At 48.5% G+C, this 24388-nt stretch overlaps 2 protein-coding genes across 10 annotated transcripts in view; one reads left to right on the forward strand and one right to left on the reverse strand.

Annotated features, from left to right (window-relative positions):
- TMEM94 (transmembrane protein 94) overlaps positions 1 to 4398 on the forward strand; it is a 68840-nt gene extending 64442 nt beyond the window's left edge. For all 6 annotated transcript variants that reach the window (XM_033139300.1, XM_033139302.1, XM_033139296.1 and 3 more), the window contains one exon: positions 1281 to 4398. In XM_033139300.1, coding sequence (XP_032995191.1) covers positions 1281 to 1353 — 73 coding nt within the window. In that variant the 3' untranslated portion in view covers positions 1354 to 4398. The remainder of the gene's footprint in view (positions 1 to 1280) is intronic.
- Positions 4399 to 7917: 3519 nt separating this feature from the next.
- The window catches only part of CASKIN2 (CASK interacting protein 2), an 85572-nt gene continuing 69101 nt past the window's right edge, over positions 7918 to 24388 (reverse strand). For 3 of the 4 annotated variants that reach the window (XM_033139304.1, XM_033139306.1, XM_033139305.1), the window contains exons 11-19: positions 22912 to 23033; positions 21553 to 21616; positions 20173 to 20267; positions 18480 to 18590; positions 18142 to 18243; positions 16542 to 16680; positions 11673 to 13829; positions 9278 to 9608; positions 8195 to 8322 (exon numbers count right to left, since the gene is read on the reverse strand). In XM_033139304.1, coding sequence (XP_032995195.1) covers positions 8226 to 8322; positions 9278 to 9608; positions 11673 to 13829; positions 16542 to 16680; positions 18142 to 18243; positions 18480 to 18590; positions 20173 to 20267; positions 21553 to 21616; positions 22912 to 23033 — 3218 coding nt within the window. In that variant the 3' untranslated portion in view covers positions 8195 to 8225. Of the gene's footprint in view, positions 8323 to 9277; positions 9609 to 11672; positions 13830 to 16541; positions 16681 to 18141; positions 18244 to 18479; positions 18591 to 20172; positions 20268 to 21552; positions 21617 to 22911; positions 23034 to 24388 lie in introns of all 4 variants that reach the window. The other variant, XM_033139303.1, reaches the window with a different exon arrangement.

A 24388-nucleotide genomic window follows, 5' to 3' on the forward strand; every position in this document is an offset into this window, starting at 1 on the left:
CGTGTCCGACTCTTTGTGACCCCATGCAGGGTAATATAGGCCAGTGAAAGATGAATGCAGCCATGTTGCTTGCTGTGTGAGTGGGTCATGTTGAAGCATCTCTTAGCTACATCCTCTAGGTTGAAAGACTGCCGCTATGGACAAGGCAGACCTTGCTGGGTCAAATCACAAGGTCACCCTAGTCCAGCAATGCCATTTTCAACACAGCGAGCCAAGTCACTCTGCAAACCCATAATTAAGGTGTGGGAGGACATTGCTCTATGGGTTTGCTACCCTCCCTTTCTCCATTTATTTTAATATCCAAAGGTCCTGATGAAACTCCTTCACCTTCAGGCCTCTCTGCCAATGAGAGCTGAGCAAGTCATAGATGACATCCTGTTCCGCAGCTGAGTTAACTGTTCCTGTGCTGTGCAGCAAACTTCCTGGTATCTAAATTAGGATTCCTGGAAGGATAAAATTGCTACCTGACATCTCTCTGACCCGTTCCCTTGAGATGCTGTTGTCTTGGCAACAGGGAAATACGCATTGAACTGCCTGTTTTTCTGGCTGTCTCCCAAAATGGTTTTGGGGCACTATAAAATGTCAGTAGCTGGGTCAAGCAAGGGCAGGATACTTACAGTAGCCATCCCCTCTGGTTTGTCTTTGGCATTTGCCCATGGGAGATTCCCTCTGATCACGGAGGTGCTGTTCTTCACCATTGTAGGCAATGGCTGCATGCTGCCCCACTGTTCTCCTTGGAAGCATGAGAGTCTTTTAATTAGCAGGATATTCATTTGAGGGGGAGGAGAGAGCGCTGTTTTACAGCTGTCATCACATTGGCACCCAAATGAGCCCAAACTGGGTAAAAAAAGCATTCTGCAACCTGACTTACCTAATTAACATCTTACAAAAAAAGAAGCAGGTTGGTTCATTTTGTAGATCTCTTGTTTCCCATGCTGTGTTGCAAATGAGGCTGGCAGCTAGAAGAAACATTTTAAGGCATTTTTTTAATGAAGGTGGGAAGGAGAGAACATGCCTAGGTTTCTTACTCTACAGCCATAGGTGTCTCTCTCCACCACCAAACCCCCCCCCAAGCAAATGCTTTGGCTGCAGCCCCATTGGGATTGAGCCCCTTTGAAATTGGTGGGAGCTACTCCTAAGTAAACATGCATAGTGTGCTGTTAAAAGTATGTGTAGTTGCATTGCAGGGGGCTGAACTAGACTCTTGTGGTCCCAACTCTACAATTCTTTGATTCCATGATTCATTCATTCATTCATTCATTTTCTCTCTCTCTTCCCAGGGTTCGAGTACGTTACCAGAAGAGGCAGAAGCTGCAGTTTGAAACCAAGCTGGGCATGAATTCCCCATTTTAATCCTCACAAGTAGGATGTGCCCTGGAGGGCCTGGGGGCTGCATGTTCCCTTCTCACACAACCTTGCCATCTTGCTGAGAGAGGAAAGAAAAAAAGCACCCAGCCTCATGGTCAATGTGGATCAGAAGAGGCCAACCCCTAAGAGTGGGGAGAGCTACATCTTGAGCGCTGGTGAAGATTCAGTGCCTGGCATGAAAGCGTTGGTGGGACATGGACTGCTGCTATTCGTTCTTTAAAATTTATTTTTACACCTCCTTCCCTTGGAGCTCCTTGGGATCCAGCAGGTTGACACCTTGGATCGAAGAGCAAGGAATTCTCATTTGACACTTCCCCCGCCCCCCGCCATTCATAATTTGACTAGGTTATTTTTCTTTGTCCTTCTTGCCCCCCCTTCGACTTCCCTGTCAATCTCATCTGTTCATTTGTTGCGATGCTGCTTGCCCCAGGGCATTCTGGGTATAAGCGCTGCACCCACCCAGGAGGGAATAGGAGCAGCTGGCCTGCTAGCTGGCCCTGCAGAAGTACCCCCCCCCCCCACACACACACCCCGCACCCCAGCTGCAGTCCCTGTGACTCACAGAGCAGCCCTTCGCCTGAAGCCTGCCCTCTTGTGGAAGATGAAGCAGAGGGGCAGGATGCCTGGGAGGTTTGCTGCTATGAGTACAAAGGCAGCCCTTCTCCAGTTAAATACCTCTGGGATGTAAAGTATGTAATAACAGAGTTAATAGGCCAGACCCTTCGCCACCGCCATGAGAGCATCCTTTTAGGGATGGGATATTGTGGATATACCTCAGCCCTGGCCACATCCCATAAGGAGGCTGTCTTTTAGTGCTTAATATTGAAAGGGCTGGATTTGTGTATTTTTCTTGTACATCCACTCACTGTTTGATAAACCTTGTGAGTGACCGAGGTCTGAGAGGTCATGTGGTTTTGTGTGCTTGTACGGGCATGGAAGACAAAGGCGCGTGGGCCAGATCTGAGTTTGGATTGACGGATTGCTTGATCTTTCACTTTTTCTTCATTGAAAGAGTGCTGCGTCTACAGACAAACCCCCTCTTGGCTGCTTTGAATGGAGAATGGCAGATGAGGCTGGGCATAGTTCCTCTCTCATATCCATGGGCTAGACTTGGGATCTTGGTTGCATTTTGTGCTTGCCCCACTGTTTTGGAGCATCCCTGCTCAAGCCTGGTTGGTTAAGTTGGAGACATATAGCAGCATACTATCCCATGGTCTGTTTCCCTAAACACAGGGAATTAAGTCTGGGTAGATTCACCATGCATTGCTGGGAATCTGCATCGTCCTCAATCCACCCTCTCTCTTGCCTGCCCATTTTAGCCGTGGTGGATAAACTCGGGCTGTTGCTTTTGGCCGGAAGAAATCAGAACTACCTCTGTTGGCCAACCTCTGCTCTATTTATGGACAACACCAGGAACAGCTGCCTTCTCTGCAAGACCAATCACTTAGATAACAGGGCATGTGTTGTTTGGGAGTATGTATTTTGGGCTACTGTGGACAGGCTGTTGAATATTCAGGGCTCCATGGAGGATCTGCTCTACCTGGTAGGGTTTTGGCCTAGGCAATCCAATTAACCTCGCCCTAGAGTTGTTTAAAAGCACTGACCCACCCTAGCATGGTAGTTAGCAAACTTGCCAAGCCTTCTTTAGGAAACATGGGCAAATTAACCTTTTGGCGGGAGGGATACTTTTATTCTTCTACAGCAGACAAAACGACATTTTACTATGCTAGATTAGAAAAGAAAAAAATCATAGGATTAGGCCTGGCCAGAGGTAGTGGTGATAGAAGGAGAAAAGTGATACCTGAAGGATTTTAAAGAAGCATGTAGTACAGCCTTCCCCAACCTGGTACCCTCCAGATGTTTTTGAGTGACACCTCTGATGAGCTGCAGACAATTTGGCCATGCTGGCTCGGGCTGGTAGAAGACACATTCCAAAACAGCTGGAGGGTATCAAACTGGAAAAGGTTGGTGTGGTTAAGGTCAGATATGTTCCTTTAAGCCCCCCTGCACATGGCAAAGTTCTCAAAAGCTGTGGCATGTATGCTGACTCCAGCTGGCTGTGACTGGGAAATCGGCCAATATCCTATGTTTATATTTTTTAAAGAGGCTATTGTTTAGAAACTGTTAAAAACACGTTCTCCCTCCTATTTTCATCATTGCTGTTCCCACGTAGCTCAAGGTTTGCTGCCTTCTCACGTCGTACATTGTACTGCTCCCTAAGGGCAAAGAGCTTTAGGGAATGGGCTGTGTTTCACCTCGGTACTAACCAGCAACAGTCCTCTCCTAGTGTCAGAATCGGCACTGGCTTCAGTGGGTCAGGATTTGCATCCATAGCTTGAGGCCAGCGGTGCTTGGCATGTGCCAGTTTGGGGTCTCTGATCCCAGGCTAAGTTGTGGGTGGGTGTGCAGATTTTGTATTTGGAAACTGGACTGATTTGCTATGGGTGACAGACACTTGGGTGGCTGCATTTAAGCAACTGCCTTCATCCTCCCCTCGTTCTGAACCAATTGGGAGTCCTTGATGCCTAAAAGCTGTTTGCCGCAATATTTTTTCCTTAAGTGATTTTAAAGCTTTACACCTGATGAACTGTCTGGCAGTTTTCCTGCTAGACAAGGCACTTTCTGTAGACTTTTGTCTGTGATGGTTGATCACGCTGAAAAAGATCCCCCTCCCTGCACTTCATGCACTCTTTCCCCTCCTCAATTGTACTCCACTGGAGTCAGATAATGAGCCTTTTCAATGGCTTTCTCTTGAAAGTCCATGTTGCCTTGCTGCCTCCCCCTCACCCCCCGGCCATCCCCCTCTTCCTCCTCGTCCAGCCAAGGCTTCAGAAAGGTGTGAGGTGTATGGCTTTAGGAAGGAGTTTCACCCATCCAACTGTTTTTAAATGGTGTATATTTTATATTTAAACTTTTCTGGGGATGTATGTAAAAAAAAATAGATTTGTATGAAAACTTGTAAATTGTACAAAAAGGAACAAAGAGCACCTGATATGAATGGCAATAAATGATTGTCTTTGATACAGTAAATTTTTGAGAGGATTGGCATTTGTGCTTTGTAATGTATGCTATCTCAGGAATCCTTATAACAGTCTTGTAAAGTAGACCAGAATTTTTACAGATTGATGGGCAGGGGGCAGCTTGTCTAAGGCCACCTATTGACTTCATCGCTGTGGTGAGATTTGAATCATATACTTCTTGGCTTCTCTCTTCCACACTGGCTGTAATCCTATGCCTACTTAGCTGGGAGTAACTCCTATAGAACTCAGTGGGGCCTACTTCTGGGCAGACATGTATAGGTTTGCATCACCAACTGCTAAGCTATGATCTCTCTCTCTCTCTTGCTCCATGATTTTGTGACTGTGCTGCAAAATATTGACTAACTGGTTTGAGTTTGTATGACATCTTTGTTCTTTGGTAAAATCAGTCCAAGCCCCCAGCGTTTTCTTGATCAAATACTGCTTCCTCCTTCCAGCTGACAAGAAGTTACATGCTGAGATGGAGAGATAGACGAGGGAAAATGGTTTCGAGCAACCAATGTGCTTTGCTAATGGAATTGATGGAGGTTCTAGTACTGTGGATAATATTACTTATGTCCTTGCCAGCTGCAGACATTGGTCTGGTTCGCACATTAAACCACAGCTAAGAGCAAACAAAGCTTTAACATGAGCATGTGGTGTTCCTGCTGTGCTGTGGACATCCAAACCCAGGGTTGTGGTTTGGTCCTCTACCCAAGCAAAGCATGAACAGTAATCAGGGTTTGTTCTTGGGTTGCTGCTCATGGTTTGGTTGGGAAAACAAACCATGAGCTCCGGTTCGGAGAATCACAAGCCAAGCTCTGGCTTGTTTCATCTGCAGTGCCGCAGGAACAGAGCAAGACCTTTGCAGTGTGCAGTAACAAATTGCACATTCACATTAAACCTTAATTTATTAATCTTAATTTGTTTCGTATGATATGCAGGCTGGACCTGTTATGGCTGATTCTCACTTTAAGCATCTTAGCTGATATGAAGGGTGCTTTTATCTTTCTTTAAAATACTGGAAAGTAGGTGCCCAGTTCTTTCCTTACGGCTCCTTTTGAGTATTTGAAGCGGCACACATAAAGTTTTGCACACTTAAGGAATGCTCATATTTTTGAACTTAGGTAGCCATACTGGAGTACAAAATATTCATTGAACATTGATAATTTAGTGGAGTCTGAAATGAATTCTTTTTCCTCAGGTTGTGACAGCTCTACTTGATACACAATGCATCTGACTGATCGAAAAGAGGAGACTCAGCAAGCCAAGTACATCTGTCAAAAGGGGAAACGATTCCCAGTGTTTAATACCATAAAGTTGCTGTTTATGTTAGTTTAAAACAAGAATTCATGATTAACACAAACAGACTAGATGATTTAAAAACTGCCTGGCTGGTGTTTTGCCTGGACTAATTTCCCTAGGCCAGTTCCTGCTACATATAGCAGATGGGGCGAAGGCTGGTTAGACACAACTGCATCCATACATAATTTACACAGCATACAATATATTTAAAATAAAGAACTAGCTCTTAAAAAATAAGCATTTTGGACAAAAAGGGAAGGGGGAATGAATTTTTCTCATTAGTAATCACAAAGGACAGCATTTTACTGCCCCCTAGTGGCTCAGACAGTAACGTGGTTCCACCCCCAACTCTAAAATACAACAGCACTCTGGTTAGTAAATATACAACAAATCCACATTTTAAAAATATATACATTTCTTTTAAAAAATTACAGTTTTATCAACAATGGGGGGGGAGGGAGGGAAGGAGGATGCATCCCAAATCAACTACTGTGAAATCCAAACCTCTTTTCAAAAAGGCTTAATGAACCTTTTTTTTATAAAGTGCCACTGGTTGCAGCAATTCTTTAAAAAAATATTTTTTAGCACTAGTCATCAACCAGAGGATGACTAATCCACTTGACACTATGGATAAAAAGAGAGTCAAAAAAATAAAGAGAAACTACATTTATGGCCAAGACACATTAATAGGCTCCATTGTAGCCTCTCGCTTTTTTCCCTTCGCCATTTGGATTTCACTTCCTTGCAAGTGGCTCAATGCTTGCCACTTCATGATTCACTACTAAGAAATTTAAAGCGATGCACATCCTGGCTCCTCCAGCAGAGCCCTTTCCCCCGTGATGCCCAGAGGATCTGTTGCCTTAACTTTAAAACTGCCGAGTTGCCCTGTCTGCCTCAATACTTGGTAAAACTGGCAGAAGTTTTAAGTCTGTGATATACATGGTCATCTTCATTTTAGACTTAAAATAAAACCCTCCTGGGAAGCTGCCTTCTACAGGGTCTGACCCCTTGGTCCATCTAGCTCAGAATCACTGGCAGGTTTCAGACAGGAGTTTTTGCCAGCCTTACCTGGAAATGCTGGAGGTCGGACCTTTCTGCATGTTCTGTAATGCTCAGCTACGGTCTCTCTGCCATATCAGTCCTTGACGAGTTCTAATCTGCCTGCAGCATGTAAGCAGCAACAATTACGCTTTTATTTTCCCTTCTCTTCCTTCTGTAGGCTGCCTGATTGGCACCACCTTGGGCATATTTACAGAGGTGCTACAAAAGAGCCTCCTCATCAGAGTGGAACTGTCCCTAGGGAGGGAGGAAGCGGCATGCCGTGGGGTTGCAATTTGGCCCTTTTTCTGCTGCACGCAGTTGTTGGTAGGGATGGGCTCACTTTGGACAGGGAGATGAGTTACAAGGAATGGTCTTTGGAAAGGCAGTTTTGTCTTATAGCCCAAATGCTGTGTGCTTTAATTTCTGTTTTAAGAAAAGACCAATAGATCTACGTGCTTCGTTCCCTGCTGGAAAACGGATAGGGAAGAGTATTTGCAACTAGGAAAAGTCACTTTTCATGCTACAATGGAGAGCATGTTCAGGATCCCTTTTAATATTTTTTGCCACTGGAGGGTGCCGTGCACTGTAAGCCACCAATCAGCGTTTTCCTCCCAGATTCTACTAAAAGAAAGAAAAATGGAAGACTATTTTCTCTCTCCACCAACCCACCCGGCCCATGTGATGAATGAGACCTGAGGTATTTGGGAAAGAAGGTCAAGTAGTTTTCAGTTCCCCTGAAAAGTGTGTTGCTCTTGAGCTTATTTTACTTTTCTGGGAGCCACAGGCTGTGCCAGCTGCTTTTGGAGGTCGAGGCAAAGATGGGGCAACGTGAGGGATTTAAATCCTCCCAGATTACACGGTCCTTCCTCTGCTGACAACATTGGGAAAAGCAGCAAGGCCCTGTCTTGCTCTGGAAGCTGCCAGGCTTACCAATCCTGTTCCCTTTTGTCGACTTGGCCGCATTGAGCACCCGGCCCCTTTGCGGATGTCACTGCCCTAGGGAAGCTGACACATTGTTGGCATCATTTGAAATGACAAGACGCAGGAGTAGGGAATGAGCTGCTCTTTGCAAGAAGCATACATGTCTGGTATTATGTGGGAAGGAGGCCAGGGTCCAAGGGAAGCTCTTGGTAGCCTCCAGCATTGGTCTGCCTCCCTTGTGGTTCAGCGATGCAGGCATTCAATCAGCCCTTCTTTGTAGCTTCAGTGCTGATGTGGGTGGTCACTGTTTAGAGGCCTGGCAAGCATCTGGTGCCCTCTGATGGAAACACCAAGTTGATGTGTGTTCATGCGCTCTTGCCCCAAGATATTTGTCCAAGAAATGGTCTTGGAGTGCAATTGCCTCTGGCTGGAAGTTCGCACTCACAAGAAATCAGGAAAAGATGGTGAAGTGCCTGGATGGAGAGGCCGATGAGTAGTCGTGGGATTCCTCCCCAAGCTGTCCACTTAGAAGGATGAACCTGCATCATCATCATCAGAGAAGGAAGCCCGTCCTCAGTCCAACATGGCATCCAACTGCTCTGCAAGGTCGTCAAACATGTTGCTGATGTCTTCGAGGATGTTTTTGGCCGAGTGTGCTGTCCCACAGTTGCTGGGAGGACAAAGACAGGATAAATGGTTCATTTTGGGAGCAAGGTTTCAGGCAAGCCCTCTCTTTGCTTGTAGAGCCATTTCCTGCACACACTGAGCAGTCCCATCTCCCCATCCTTTCCCCTGTCCCCCAAATGGCTTGCTAATGCCTGCCTGTCTCTTGGTAAAGGCCGGGAAGCAGGAACATAATCCATCCCATTCTGAGACAGCCGTTTCCTGGTGCAAAACAAGGTACAGTGGTGCCTCTGGATACACACACCTCTGGTTGCATATCATTCGGGTTATGCACGCGGCAAACCCGGAAGTATTTTCCCGGGTTTTGCCACGCGTGCATGTGCAGAAGAGGCACCTCCGGTTGCAAATTCCTCGGGATCCAACTGGAGGTCCCAATGTGCTGGTTACTATTTTTAAAGGCTTTCACCCACACCCACCCCCCAGCACCATTCCCCATATAAGCCCAATTGCTGCCTATATTATTCCTGTTTTATATGCCCCCAGCACCTGAAGTGAGGACACCTATGACAAGGAAAACTGCAGTTTATCCAAGTCTGCAGAATAGCTGCCTGAAGAGTTTCAGAGCAAAGCTTTTGTCTCTCTGGAAAAATGACATCCTCCAGATGGGAGAGGCCATTGTGGCCCAGTGTTGCGCCTGAGCTCATTTCATTTCACTGCCATTTGGGTGGAAGAGTTGGTGGGGTGTATCTGGAACTTTAGAGGAATGAGCAACACCTATTTGCATATGCAAGTCTTCACCCAGCTAGGGCAATATGTATTTAAGTCTGCTTGTACATGGTCCCAAGCTGGACCAAGGCAGATGTATCTGAAATATGCATGTGCCCTCTTCATAAAGAAGAGGGGCTTTTGTATTCTGCACTTTGGATAAAGACCCTGAAGGATACCCTGTGCAGGACAGGCACTCCTGCCTGCCCTCTCTTCACATCCAAGCAATGCCTCACCTGTCTGCCTCCTCTGCGTTGATTTTCTTTTCTGCAGCTTCAAGCGTGGATGCCAAGGATGAGTTGGTTTGTTCCAGCCTTTGCTGAGCGTGGATCATGTCCGGAGATGCACTCAAAGGCCTCATGGCTAGGGGCACCCCGAAACTCAAGGCGGGTTTGCTGCCCAGCCCCAGTTTCATGGGGTAGGGACCCATCACTTCAGAAACCATCTCTGTGGCTGCCCAGGGAGCGACGGTGTTGCGGGAGTTCTGCAGGACTTGTTGGTAGATGGTTTTTGGCCCTGAAAACACCAGCTTGGTAGAAGCAATGGATGTGTGCATGGCCGGGACATCTGAGGGGAAAAACAACAACTTATTTTGGGTATTCTGAAATTTGACCCATGCAGTTTAAGGAAACACAGCCTAGCTCCGTCTCCTCGAAGTGCAACCTCCCTGCTGGATCAGCAACATTCCTGCCATTAACACCTCATGCTATTCTACACTCTCCCAGCAAGTCTGGATTACTTCTACCCTAGCCCTTACTTCTGGACTTGCCATGCTTTATTCATTCTTGTTTTAAAGAGCATCCAGATTACATAATTCCAAAACTGTAGCCTTTCCCTGTTTTCTGCACTCCTCGTGTTTCCCTCCCAGACTTGATTTGTTGTTGTTGTTCAGTCGTTCAGTCGTTCAGTCGTGTCCAACTCTTCGTGACCCCATGGACCAGAGCATTCCAGGCACCCCTATCCTCCACTGCCTCTACTCCTTCATGGATCACTGCCTTGTCGTGGCGAAGGGACTTGAATAACTCGGGGGAAGCTATGAGCTATGCCATGCAGGGCCACCCAAGTTGGGCAGGTCATAGCAGAGAGTTTAAGACTAAATGTGATCCACCTGCAGAAGGAACTGGCAAGCCGCTCCAGTATCCCTGCCAAGAAAACTCCATGGACAAAGACAAAGACTTGATTTGTAGCAATATTTAATACTGAAATGCAATTTGATAATGAAAGACAAAGTGGTATTTAGGCTCGTGCCTTTAGTGGTGGTGGTGGGGATCAGTGACTGATTTCCTTTGAATTGCTTCTCTGAATTGCCCTGTATCAGTTCCTTTTCCTGCAGGGGAGGGCTGATTTCCTCTCCCCTCCCCCTCTTGGTAGTGAAACATCTCTACAGTTAGTTTTTTTAAGAGCAGAAATCAGTTATTAAAGATGTCCTGTGTAAGTAAACGGACACGGAGCAATTCAGAGAGAAACTATTCAAAGAGAAATCGATTCTGTAAACCTCCAGCCAGGGTCAATGAGAAGGGGGGAGGGAGACTAAAACCTGCAAGTTATGAACTTTTATTTGAAATATCCAGGCACCTTTTGCTGAATGGAACTTACCTAAGAGTAAAGATTATGGAAGGATCCTGGCCACCGGGAAGGACATTGCTAATTAATATTGTGCTACATTAAATTTTACATGTGATTTCCATTTCAATTCCATGTCAAACTAATTGTAACTAAAAATATATGCCTAAGCATCGCTACCATCACTACACTGTAGGCCAGGGGTCAGCAAACTTTTTCAGCAGGGGGCTGGTCCACTGTCCCTCAGACCTTGGGGGGGGGGAATGATGCAAGAGCCCCACGAGCCCCACTGGCTGCTTACCTGTGTCTTGGGGGCCGCAGGGGCTGGTGGTGGCGAGGGAACGATGAGCAGCACATGAAAGGGCTCTGGAGATGGGCTGCTTAAAATGGCGGCTGCTCGAGCGCTGCTGCTGCTCCTGGCACCAACAAAGCCCAGCCCCCTTCCTCCTCTAGACAGGGTGGGGAGAAGCCAGGAGGAGGGAGGGAGGAGGCACCACTGCCACCGTGTGAGGGAGAGGGAAAGAACGCACACACTGGTGATCCATGCGGACCGTCCGCGGGCTGGATCCAGAAGGCAATTGGGCCTGATCCGACCCATGGGCCTTAGTTTGCCGACCCATGCTGTAGGCAGTCCCCTATCCCACTGGGGCTATGGAACCAAGCCGCTCAAGTGAGACTAAAGCAGTCTTGAAAATGGTGGGTTGCAGCCCTCTCTGCTTCCTCACCCCCTCCCACCATTGTCTCCCAGCCCAGACCTCTCTCCACAGCCTCCAGTGCCCTTTCCCCAACCAGAAGCAGCAACGGGTGTGCTATTCCAATTCTCTCCCAGCTGTGATAGTCCTGAAGAGGAGCTGGAACAACACTGTATTGCTACTCACCCCAAACTCCAAGCCCATTCCCCACCCTGAGAAAAGATGGTGGCATTGCTAGCACATCTGCATCTCCTTCCTTTAAAGGAGGAGAGAGATACCACCATGTAGAAAATCTTTCTGATTCCAGGAAAGCGCAGCGTAGCAGTGAGCCACGGAGGCCAGATTTTGCCCAACTGCAGCTCTGAATGTTGCCTACCGGTCGCATTGGCTGCTGTCCTCAGATGGACTGCTCCTCCATGCCTCTCGACCTGCAGTGGGATTGGGCTGGTTGGTTTCAGAGAGACGGGCGGCTTCTTGATTCCCCTTTCCAGAGACAGGATGCTCTTCTCTATCTCTGCAATCTGCAGCTCCATGCTGTCGTCATCAAAAGCGTCTCCCGCCGGCTGCGGCTCCGCTGGGTGCAGCGAGGGTCCGCTGATGCTGACTGTCTGAGCCTGGGCGTACTGCGGAGCCGAGGATGAGCTAGGCGCAGCCACCCCAAATGCTTTCAGCACGTTCTGGAGGGGCTCTCTCTCCCTGCACCGGGGCCGTCTCTTGACTGTGTCGGACTCTGTGAGATTGAATTCCAACACCGCGGGGCCCTCTTTCACCGGGGTCTCTTCTTGCTCTTCCCCGTAAGGCTGAGCCGAGGCAGAATCAGACTCTGGCACAGCGGTGTCTGCCTTGAGCTGCCCAGTGGGCTTTGGCCGCTGCTTGATGGTCAGGTTGCCTTCTTCCGCAAAGGGAATGCACTCGCTGGAGCTGTTCTGAGACGAGCAAGGGGACTTGGCACAGCCATCTGTCTCTGCTGCTGCTTCTTCCTCAGTGTCGGACCGGGTGTCCTCGTGGCTGTGCTGCAGAGCTTCCGTCATGGCAACCGCGGGTTCGCTAAATGTTCGTCTCCTGGGGACATTGCCTTCAAAGGCCTGGCTTTGGCCACTGGTGGCTTCTGCGCTGCTGGGGTCTGCTCGGGCTGAATTGTGCAGGCCCGTCTTGCTGGCCGACTCCTGACCGGGACTGGTGGGTTTGGGGGACTTAAAAGGCTTGGCCAGGCTCCCATCAGCCACAGACCCATTGAGCACGGCTGCAGTATTTCTCAGAGAGCAGCCCCTGTCATGAGGGCCATTTCCTCCTTCGTCCTGGGAGAGGGAGGGTCCTTTTTGTGTCTCTTGACCCTGTTCGTACTCTGTACCAACTTGTGCGCTGGAGACCGAACTGAGGCGCTTGGGAGGTGGGGGCGGGGGGCCCTTCCTCCTGGCGCGGATGGCAAAGGACTGGCTGCGCGAGACCTTGGCGGCCGACGACGGCTGCGTCCGTGGCACCTGGCTGCGTCCAGGCCGCCTGGTCAGGGTAGCGTATGAGCCCACGGAGCTGGTGGGAGGCTCCTCTTCCTCGGCCTCCCCGTCGGACAACGCGTAGCGGTTCAAGCTGTGTGAGCGCTTCTTGTGCTTGAAGCCCTCAGTGTTCTGCTCCGCCCCAGGCTTTGGGGGCACGTGAGGCGGCTCTGTGGGGCCACAGTGGGAATGGAGGTAGGAGAAAGCTTTCTGGGCTGTTGACTGCAGGATGGTCCTCTGGGCAGAGAAGGGAGCGGGGGCCTTGGCCTGCTCAAGCACGGACGGTGAAGGAGGCGGCGGAGGGGACTTCAAGGACACGTGGGGGTACATGAAGACATATGGGGCAGTCCCCTTGCTGGCCGTGTGGGGCGATGCACAAGGGGACATGGCTGGTAATGTCTCTGGAGGCTCTGTATGGGGAAGGAAATCCCCCTTCAGAGCACTTGGTCTCTGGTACTGGTCCATCCCCTCAGGCAGATTTCTCTCCCTCAGAGGGCTTCCCGCACAACCGCTGGAATAGCCGTTGATTCCCTCAGGGCTGCTGAGCTGCGGAATAAATTTCCCATAGTTCTCTGGGTTGGGCCGACTTTGCGGAGCAGCAGAGTTTTCCATGAGGCGGGGCTGGGTAGAAGAGTGTCCACTGCTGCCACTGCTGCTCTCGCCGCTTCCCAAGCTCTCCTGCGAACGGCTCGAGGTGGTGCTGTGGGACAGCATGTTCTCCTGGGAGTGCCCCGACCCCCTGGACCGCACCCCAATGCTCTCTTGGCTCCGCGACATGCCCTGGGTGCTCTTGATGGTCAGAGTCTCCTGGCAGCTGTTGGACATGGCAGTCTGGAGCTCATAGCTCAACTCGCTGTCCTGGAAAGTGGTCATCTTGGGCGTGTGGGGAGAGTGGCACTCCCCGTTCTCGACAGACTCGATGGTAACAATGTCCAAGGCGCCGGGGATCTTGCGCCTGAGGGTGCTGGTGTCGGCCTGGCTCAGGCTCTTGCGGAGGTCGGTCAGCTTCTTGACGGCCAGCATGAGCTTCTTCTGGTGGCCTGCAGGTGGCACAAAAGGAGCAAAAACTAAGCTCGGGGATTGTAGGAGGCAAACGCTTCTACTGGTAGACTCCAAGCACAAGCAAGGGGAAGCTCAAAATCCTGTCTCATCCTCTCAGGCCAGTGCTTTGGAGGCAGAGCCTTTATCAGTCCAGACATTCACGTATAATGTAGACTAAAAGGAGCAGGCTCTGGCCGGACATAAAATGGGACCAGCAGGGGGCTCAGCCCCATGCCCAGTGTGGCGAAGAAGTTAGGGTGTCAGACTAGGAATAGTTACAGGTATCTGAAGAAGTGTGCATGCACACGAAAGCTCATACCAAGAACAAACTCAGTTGGTCTCTAAGGTGCTACTGGAAAGATTTTTTTTTATTTTGTTTAGACTAGGAATAGAGAGACCTGGGTTCAAAACCCAACTTGGCCATGAAGCCCAGCTGCTCCTACTTCACAAGGATAAAATTGGGAGTGCAGTTTTTAATATTATTATTATGAAGCTTGTGCTCCTTGAAGAAAAAGCAGGGCATAAAGCTAATAGACTTTTAAAACTGCACTAATGCATTGTTTCCTAAACTTGCTCCTCTAGCTGTTTTTGGACTACAATTCCCATCATCCCTGACCACTGGTCCTGCTAGCTAGGGATGAGGACAGTTGTAGTCCCAAAACAGCTGGAGACCCAAGCTTGGGAATGATAAATGATATCTGAAATTCTACAACCACAACAAATAGCACAGGTGGGAGCTGTGCCAACTCAGCCTTGCTTTGAAGTTTGACTTCAGCCTTGCTGAGGTATTTTTTCAAGAAAGACACTTCCCCAGGCAGCGTAGCACCATGTCCCCTTGTGCTTCGAGGGATAACAGGCTCTTCATTGTCACGGACCCCAGTCCCTCACTTCTGGGGCCTTCCTTTCACCATGCCCAAAAAAAAGGAACCGGCTGGCAAAGAGGTCGCTTTCTACACCTGCATAGTTAAGATCTCTTTCCTGCACCTTTGGGGGTTTTCTCGTGCTGAGGGGGAGAGTGCATAAGGATATAAAGTGATCTTTTGTTACCACAGAATTCTAGACAAGGCAATGAGAGATGCTCTGAGGGAAGAAGGGGAAAGAGGGAAGGCAGGGCAAGCTGGTGGGAAGGGAGGGAGAGAGGGAAGGAGGGAAGGTAGGAGTGGGCCATGGGAAGAAGACACTTGGCTGCCTGAAGTAGGCCTTGGGAGCAGCCGCCTGTTTTGTGCCCCCGATAACTTCTACGTGTGGCTGATCGAGGATGGAGCCAGCGGGGATATTTGGGCGACACATACGAACGGGGCTTGTCTTCCCCTGTGCCAAAACAGGCATCCAATTACCCTGGGAATTTGATTCACAGCCAAATACCTCACTAATTATTGCCTCCCAATAAGGGGGCATGGTTCCCCCTCCCCTTTTCTCCCCCTTTTTTGTCAGCGGCCTTTTGGCAGTGAGCCAGTCTAAACTGGATGGCGAGGCCCTAACATGGGAACAAGTCCTTCCTCGTCAAATCAGGCCATGAAAGAAGGTGGGAAGGAAAGCACACAGTGGCGGCGGCAGGGGGGGTGGGGTGGAGTGGCTCCTATTCAGTGGGGGACCCTGCATTCGGAGGTCTTTGGGGAAGGGCGGGGAGGACTGGGCTAAAAGCGACACCCTCCGAGACGGACACAGAATGCTTCCCTCATGAAACAGGGGGAAACGGACAGTCTCCTTATCCCAAGTCAAAACCCAATGCTGCGTTCTGAGCAAGGGGAGGGGAACACTGCTGTCTTTGTGGGAGGAAACATAATAGATGGGTGGCCTCTGTTTGAAATAAATAAATCACTGTTTCTAAGAGCAATCACCTAAGAATGCTAGTCAGCACACATGTGCCTGGGAAACAAACCAACAATGAGCACATTCTGGGTTAAGTACCTTCTTATGTGCAGGTTCAAATGGGCCTTGTCTGTGTGTGAGAGAGTGGTATGTGTGTGATGTTTCTGTAGTCAGTGAAGTCAAACTGAGAGGGATCTGCTTTCTGCCACCTCACCTGGCTGGGAGTGGTTGGTGAAGGTTGTGCACACTGCACAGCTGCCCATTAACAGTGGGAAGGATTCCGCTTAAGAGTAGGAAATGTCCAACAGCACCAAGCCAGTGCATGGCCAAAGCACGGTTTCCCATGTTCCAGGAACAAGGGCAGGGTTTGAAGAAAGGGCAAGTGCCTTTTCATTCCACATTTCACTAGGGTAAATATGGTCTACAGCTCTCACCAGCCCCAGTCAAAAACATCTGGAAGGTGCCTGCTTTGTGAAGGCTCCCTCAGTGTTTCCCAAACTTGGGGTCTCCAACTGGTTTTTTTTTTTTTTTTGGACTACAACTCCCATCACCCCTAGCGAGCAGGACTAGTGGGCCAGGGATGATGGGGACTGTAGTCCATAAACAGCTGGAGACCCAAGTTTGGGAAACCGTGCTCTATAGGGACACCTTGGGGTTAGCCAAACACCACCAGCAGGATCATTCATGGGTGCCCCCAGCCAATTTAAAGAGCCACCATAGATACAGCATCTTTGGATAACTGAGATTTTTCTCTGCTGCACTGAGATGCAAGGGAGGCCACTGTATGGAGCTCCTTTCAGATGCGGTTCCCCACCACTCATGTTTATGTAGTGCAGGACTGAAACAAGCAGCCAGGAGTTCCCCAGTGGCCCTGTTGGTTTCCCCTCTTTTCCCCTCACCGAGCTTGTTGATGCCAATCTCCTGCAAGTCCTCCCAAGTCAGATCTGTCACGATGCTGATGGAGTCATAGCCGTTGCTCACCAGCTTCTTGTGGTACTGGGGTAGTCCAAGGGCACTCAGCCACTCCATTAGGTCATCCTAGAAGACAGCACAACCACGATGAGCTCTTATAGCAAATCCCACGCTGCTTTCTGCAGAAAGTTGCCTGAGCAAGTCTTTGGAAGCTATAGCGGTAAAGAGCATCCCACAGGCAGAAAGACACAGTTTCTAAATGCCATCAGCTCCACACAAAGGCTTACAGCTGCCACCTAAAATATCTAGTGCTTATAAATGGATGTCGCAAGGATGAAATCTGGTAGTAGGGGAACACTGTGTATGACACCCTGTGCTCCTCGGAGAAAGGGTGATTATTATTATTGTGATTATTGCCCATCATCATCAGTACTAAAGTGTCCCTGACAGAGAAGACTCAGAACTAGTGTTCGAAACTCCCATTGTTCTAGGCACATTTTGCAACAAGGAATTTCATCAGCGTAAGCAGTTTCTAAGTTCTGGGCGCAGTACTGCGCCTAAGATTTCGAATTAAAACTGCAGAGTGGAAGGAAAGGAGGACCTTTTTCTGCCTCCCCGCTTCCAGCTACTCTCTGGAGACTGGGCAGGGGAAGGGACATTTTCAGCTTTGTATTCTTGTTACAAAAAAGCGCACCTAGACATTCCATTGTTGAGCCCATAACCTAGGTTTAAGGTGCCATTTAGCTTCTAGCTTTCATATCACAGTTTCTAACACCCTTGTGACATTGAAAAGTTGCTCCTTGTGAAATTCAGAATGGACAAGGAAAGCATGGGCAGTAACAATGGCTTAGATTCTAATTAAGGTTCTGCTGGTGGGGGGTGCCTAATAGGCAGAGTTCTGCTCATGGGATGCACCCACCAGCAGAATGGGGGGCATTTTTTTTTTTTGCCCATTTCCTTTCTCCCTTGACAATTTGCTTTGGGTGATTGAGGGACCTTCTTGAGCAGCATCAGAGGCAATGCAGGGAGAAAGGGGAGAATGGCTACAGAAACCCAGCCAGAGAGGTGGAGTATAAAATAAATAAATAAATAATAATAATTGTTGTTATTGGTGAAAATGCCACTTCTGTTGCATTCCAGTTCTCTCCACAAACAGAAGAAACTCTTTCATTCACAGAAGACTAGTTAGCATCCAAACCTTTGTTGAGAAGGAAGGGAATAAATAGTAAATTATTATGCAGCATATTATTATTATTATTATTATTATTATTATTATTATTATTATTAAATGTGCTCCGCAACCACACTCTGTAGAAGGTCACTGTTAGCTCCATTTTACAGACAGACACCTGAGGTATGGAAAGAAAGACTTGGCCAATGCAACGTAAGAGGTTTGTGGCAGAGATGGTGCTTGAGTTCAATCATGAAGAGTACGTTTTGCAGCCACGAGGTGGTTAGCTTAAGAACCCCATAACCCTCTGAGTAAACCTGCCCCTTTGCCCAGGTCTTCAGGGTTTTCGGTTGCACCCTGATTCTGACTGGCCGGCCGGCAGTGTTGTAGCTGACAGGGATGTGGTCCATACTCACAGGGATGTAATTTGGGAGCCATTCGGCAATGCTAAGCTGCCCAATCTCGGTGGATATTTTCTTCCTGTGGCCTGGCTTGGTCACCCCAATGGCTGTGAGGTCCTGGAACAAAGAGTGGCACAGGTGCCTTCATTAACATCTAACAGCCAAGCACATGTACTATGTGGTCTAGCATAGGATGCTTGATAAATCATGTGCAGCACATGTTCTGCAATGGCACTCCTGGGAAGGTCTCACAAAATAACAGGCAGTAAAGGTGCAGATGGGTGATGGCAGGGAAACCAAAACGTCTTCCTCCCTCCCTTTTGCTCAGCCCCTTCTGCTTCCCCATGCGTTACCTCCGGGGTCATGCGGCTGATGGTGGGCACATCGTAGCCCGCATTCAGGAAGTTGGCTGTGTAGCCCTCCAGCTGGAACTCACTCAGCCAATTGTAAATGGCTTCAGCATCCTGCAGAGGGGAGACAGAGAAGTCCCTTGTGTGGCAGTGGTGTGGCCTGGGAGTGGCCAATGCACTCCTGAAATCACTTCACGGAGATCAGTGATGGAGCACTTGCACCAGTGCATCCTGAATGCATCACATGCCCCTATGTCACCACAACGGTTGGATAAATGCAAACAAATCTCCCTGAACGGCTTTTTAAAAAGACTGCTGGTTCTCAATCTCCAGTGCTCGGTCGAAAGGTGCCCTGGCCATTTAGCCTGGTCCCGATATGGCAGGTATTGGAGAGCCAGCATGGTGTAGTGGTTAGAGTGTCGGACTAGGACCTGGGAGACCAGGGTTTGAATCCCCCACTCAGTCATGAAGCTTGCTACATGACCTTGGGCCAGTCACTGCCTCTCAGCCTAACCTACCAGATAGGGTTGTTGTAGGGATTTTAAAAAAATAAAATAAGGCAGGTATCAATGGATTTATGTTCTTTAATTGGGACTTGAGATTTGAAAGCTGGGAAACCCCCTGAAAAAATGGGGAAGAAACCCACCCCCTGAATTTCCCCAGGTTTTTTTTCCTGAGCCTTCACATCTCTGTTTAGGACCAATTCATCAATCCTGAACTTGTTGGCTCCACAGCAATCTCCTCTTCAACCCACTGTGCTTTTCAGCTGCCCCCCAATCCAATGCATATATGTGGTAACCCCACAAGGGAAAGTATTCTACAGAGTCTTTGTGAGCGCTGAAATAATAATGGAAAAAATAATACCACTTAATATTCAAATACTATAATTCTGTGGTGTCAAAAGTGTTTCAGCCAGATAATACAGGTTTCCTTGAGAATGGATAACAACCCCCCCCCCCCTACACACACCCAAAAGCAAGCAAAGTAATCCATAATTCATGCTTATAACAGTTTGGCAAGCCCAGCCAACAGCTTAGGTTTCCAGCTTATATCCGCCTTTCCGCCTTCGGGATCTGCTGCGCTTACCCAGAACTCCTCCTTTTCCTTTTTTTAGTCCCATATTTTGCCACACTTTGTCCATAACCACTTCCCTGCCCATGGCTCTTTCAGCAGGATCTTGTGTGATCCAGAGCACCAATCAAATGCACTGTTTTGTCATTAACTGATTCAAGCAGGACTGCTTTGCTCAACAAGCTGAACTCAGTCCTTGAGTCACGTATTGTGACCAGCCAGAACCTGAAAACTCCCTGAACTTTCTGAGACATCTTTGTTCCTTATGGATGGAAAGGTTTTATATCTATCTATCTATCTATCTATCTATATCTCCAAGTACCAAGCTTAAGGTGTTCTCTTGATAAAATTAACAGACATGGACAAATTCTTGCCCCCAAAGTCACTCTAAATGAGTTGTCCAAATAAAAATAAGAAATATACAGGGGCCACAATACAGCACAAGTGGGGCATGCTGAAATCCACTGAGTTATTTTAATGGAAAGTGTGTCTAACTCTAGGATGGACTGGGGCAAGGTTGTTTTACACCGATGCCATTCAAACTTTGTTCCCTTTTATAGGGAGTAGCCTGATGCTAGAACCCATATGTGTATATATAAAACATTAGCTAGATTGATTTCAGTACCTTCCCTTCCAGGAGCTGCTCTGGCCGTAGATATTGGTGAGAGAAGATCCTGTCGTTGGTGTTGCAGTTGGAGAGGTTCTGGTGCCCCAGTGTCCCTGAAAAGAGCCAGAGCAGAGTCACAGCAGGCTCTGGGGCCTCGGACAGAATCAACGCAGGGCAAAATAACCCAGGGAAGCCTGTTCCTAGATACACAACACTTGCTTATTTCAGTGGGGCTTGTGTGGGTGCTGCAAAGCAGCCTCATCGAAATGTATGAAGGCAGTGGCGGCACTTCCGGCACTTGTGAACAGAGAGGAGCGTGGGGAAACGTTCAGGAGCGGCCCAAACCTTATAAGGCATCAAAAGCTGCACATGGGGAAAGCCTTAAAAGTGCTTGCATTGTGGGAAGTGCCTCTTCTGGACCACCTCCTTCCTGAGGCACAGGATCAGGCCACATGGGAGAGAAACCGCACAAATGTTCTGACTGTCCCAGAAGCTTCAACTGGAAAGAGTCCGGTTTTTTTTTAGTGGGGTGGGTTGTTGCTCTTGGTTTTTTGTATCACTGTTTTAGATTCTGTTGTGATTTAAGAGGAAATTGTTCAGTTTGGTTTTTGTACTTTTTAATGATTCATTTATTGTTTATGACTACATTTGTTACGTTCTAGTTATGTTTTTTTTTCATGTTGCAAACTGCCTTGAGCATGGTTTGAGCTGTGGAAAGGCAGTATACAAATAAAATTATGTACAGTCGCACCTTGTTTCTCGAACGAAATCCGTTCCAGAAGTCCGTTTGACTCCAGAAACCGTTCGAAAACTAAGGTGCGGCTTCCGATTGGTTGCAGGAGCTTCCTGCACTCAAGCAGAAGCCGTGTCGGAAGTTCAGCTTCCGAAAAACATTCGAAAACTGGAACACTTACTTCTGGGTTTTCGGCGTTTGGGAGCCAAAACGTATGAGTACCAAGGCGTTCGAGAACCAAGGTACAATTGAATGTATGCATATTCACAGTTGAACCACAGGTTAATCTAGACTATTTTAATTTTAGTATAATTTCTATCCCATACCATCTCAAGGACTCAACAGTAAAATGGAATATCTTACTTCATATGTGAACTATACAGAAACCAAACATCAGCCGCTGCCTACTTAATGCTGCTGTTGGCTGTCAACTCAAACAGGAATGTTGGGAAGGTTTCCCCAAACATATTTGGGAAGAGCATTCCACAACTGAAGGGCAGGCACCAAGAATGCACTTCTCAGCACTCCCTTGGTTATTGCCCCTGTCAGGCAGACAGCAAACCCCCTACAGATGTTCACCATTTTTAAAGTCCCTCTGCTTTCTATTTACTGAGTCTGCCATGTGAGTTTCTATCTCCCACCAGTCCTTTCGTCTCTCCTCTTACCTATCACAGAATTCATCTGGCCATTGTGAGAATGCTGAAGATCCTCACCAGTCGGTGAAAGTGGCTGCATAAAAAAAGAAAAGGAGCCAAGATTCAGGCCAGAAATAAGACTGTACCAGAGAACCATGAACTGGGTGCACATTGTGACTTTTCTCTTCACGCTCAGCTTTTTGCATGCAGGGATTGTTTGCAGTTGTGGCTGAATCCTGACAAACTGAATGTGCCAAGGGTTAAGTCATGCTCTTCTATACTTAGCTGTTTGGGCACATGAATTCCTGCTACCCATATAGCCCAATTCTTGGCATGTAGGTTCCCACATGCTATTTCCACCTTTCCTGGTAACTGCAGCCAAAACCAGAAGAGTTGCTGTATTAGTCTTTTCTCTATGAAGAAGCAAGATTAATCTTGGGGAACCAGGTCATGTGCAGGAATGCACATCATCTTAAAGATCTGGGCGAGACAGCGGAGAAGCAGTGAGGAGGGAGAACAGTCCTTTGGGAGAGTGGGTGAGCACTCACTCCGCACACCCAAGTGCCTTCGGTCAATCCCCAGCATCTTCAAATAGGGCTAGGAATGTCCTCTGTATGAAACCCTGGAGAGAGGCTGCCAGTCAGAGTTGACAATACTGAGATAGATGGAAATGATCTGTCTCAGTAGAAGGCAGCTTCCCACGGGATGGTGCAGCACAGCTCTCTGTACCATAACTCCCCAAAGACTGCAAGGTTCCTCTTCTACCCTCAATTATACAAGAAATACAGTGTTTTGCCTTTGAATACACCTGGATAAATCCCCAAGATGTCCAATCTCTGATTTAGGGGAATTGTACTTCCACCAGCACAGAATCTGAAGTGATATAGTACTAATTTTCTTTCAAGTTGCTGTAATAAAGGGGGCATGTGCTTGTAGCCCAACAAGGAAAAAAGTAAGAAACTAATGAGTTGCTGATCTTTTTTCCCGGGGGGGGGGGGAATCAGCAGGCAGGGTGGGCGGGAGAGTTTATAACTTGAAAAACAGAGTTAAGTGCATCCCTTGCACCCAACACAGCTCTGATCAAGCCCACTGTGGCTTAGAGAAGTCTGAAATAAGACTACATTACAATAAAAAAGTTGGAGACTATTCCCACATGTCATCACTTTTAGTTCTAAAGAGAATGTTAGATTTAATAACCTGCTTCCTTACACCTTTGTCGTTGACTGTATGAACACCCTCTGACTACAGGCAACTAACCTATGTTAAATGAACTTGGGGATGTGACCCAGGAACAGGACATAACAAAAACCGGGAAGACTGGGGCGTGGCGGCAGTAGGGTGAACAGCAGGTTTCAAGCCTTGGTGCAGAGAAATCTGTGCCCCTTTTACCTTGACATTCTCAATGATGAGTCCAGTGATTTGCCCATTGGTGCCCTCAGTACTCTGACCACTGCCAGCGCTCCGGATGCTGCCAATGCTGCCCTCGCTGCCAACGCTGTTCCTGTCACCTGCTGCTTGGGAAGAGAGGATAGATTTTGGTATGGGGGTAGTAAGGAGGCAGAAGAGCCCAGTTGGCCCTCAAGCACTAAGCAGGCAGGCAAAGCTAGGGGGCATCTGCTGGTAGGACTAGCACAGAGCACCCAAGCAGGCTTCCCTGTCTGCCAAGACAGGTCACTCGGTATCCGGTTGGGGCATTTCAGTCTTGGGGTGACTTTTTATTTCCTGTAACAACATCCAGCTGTTGTGAACCTTTCTCCCCCACCCCACTCCCCGCCACCCAATTCCGATGGGTGAGGTTGGGAAGCAACTTTTAAAAGAAGCATGTAGCAGCAGCAGTCCCTCTCATGCAATACTAAAGGGGGGGGGAGGGGAAGGGAAATGTGGCCTGGGAGGACACAGTTGGCAGGTAGGTTTGTATGCAATGATGGGGTGTACTGTTTATGCAGCACAGAGGGTACCTCAATGGCAGATGTGCACATGAGCATGGAACGAAGGCTTGATCAGTGGCAGGGATGTGCACACTGATGGGTTTATGCTTTTGGCGAGACTGGACGCTTGCAGCTGGTATGCCTCGGTGAGCTAAAAGGTGAACTTAAGGTGTATGCAAAAGGAAGGGGTTACCTGGATGAACGCATGTCCTTTAGGCAGGGTTTATCAGTGACAGGTGAGAACAGCCCCTGGAAAAATGGTGGATAGCTATTGGGAAGAGGGAGGGGCAGTGGTGGGAAGGGGCAGGAACAAGCATATGTTAAGGAAGGTGGACCCTGTGACAGAGACAAAGATGTGTAGCGAAGCCAGTTATAAATCACTGAGAATTTTGCAGGAGGGAGCTGGGATATAGCAGTGCCACATAAATTTTCCAGAAGGGGGATATTTCTCTATTTCTCTCCCCGCCCCCCACCCCGCCCCTCTGGCAGGTGTCTGTGTGAGCGTATGTGTGTGACAAGAGAGAAAATGATTTCAAAAGATATTTACTTGGGGTACAAATGTGTGAGGAAGAGGGTCTGATTGCACCTCCACCCCCAGCTGAAATGATATCCCTTTTCATCTGCTACTTCTCTCTATTCCTTCTCCCCACCCCAGAGTTGTCCTCACTCATTCCCAGGCGGTGTGGATGGAGGACACGCTTGCCCAGCCCAGCAATGGCCCTGACCTGGGCTTTCAGGAGTTGGGGCTGTCCTGGTCAGGGCAGGTAGGCCGAGGGGTGCCTGCGGCGAAACGGGTGGAGAGGCATCTGTGTGAGGCTGCGGCCCACTGGGAGGGGTGGCAGTGGTAACCTGCTGGCCCTTGGCAAAGCTCTGGCACGGGTGCAAGGGCGCCATGCGGGGAAGAGTCAGGCCTGCATGTAGAGAACAAAACACGCAGG

The sequence above is a fragment of the Lacerta agilis genome, chromosome 2 (genome assembly GCF_009819535.1).
Source record: "Lacerta agilis isolate rLacAgi1 chromosome 2, rLacAgi1.pri, whole genome shotgun sequence".
NCBI lineage: Eukaryota > Metazoa > Chordata > Lepidosauria > Squamata > Lacertidae > Lacerta > Lacerta agilis.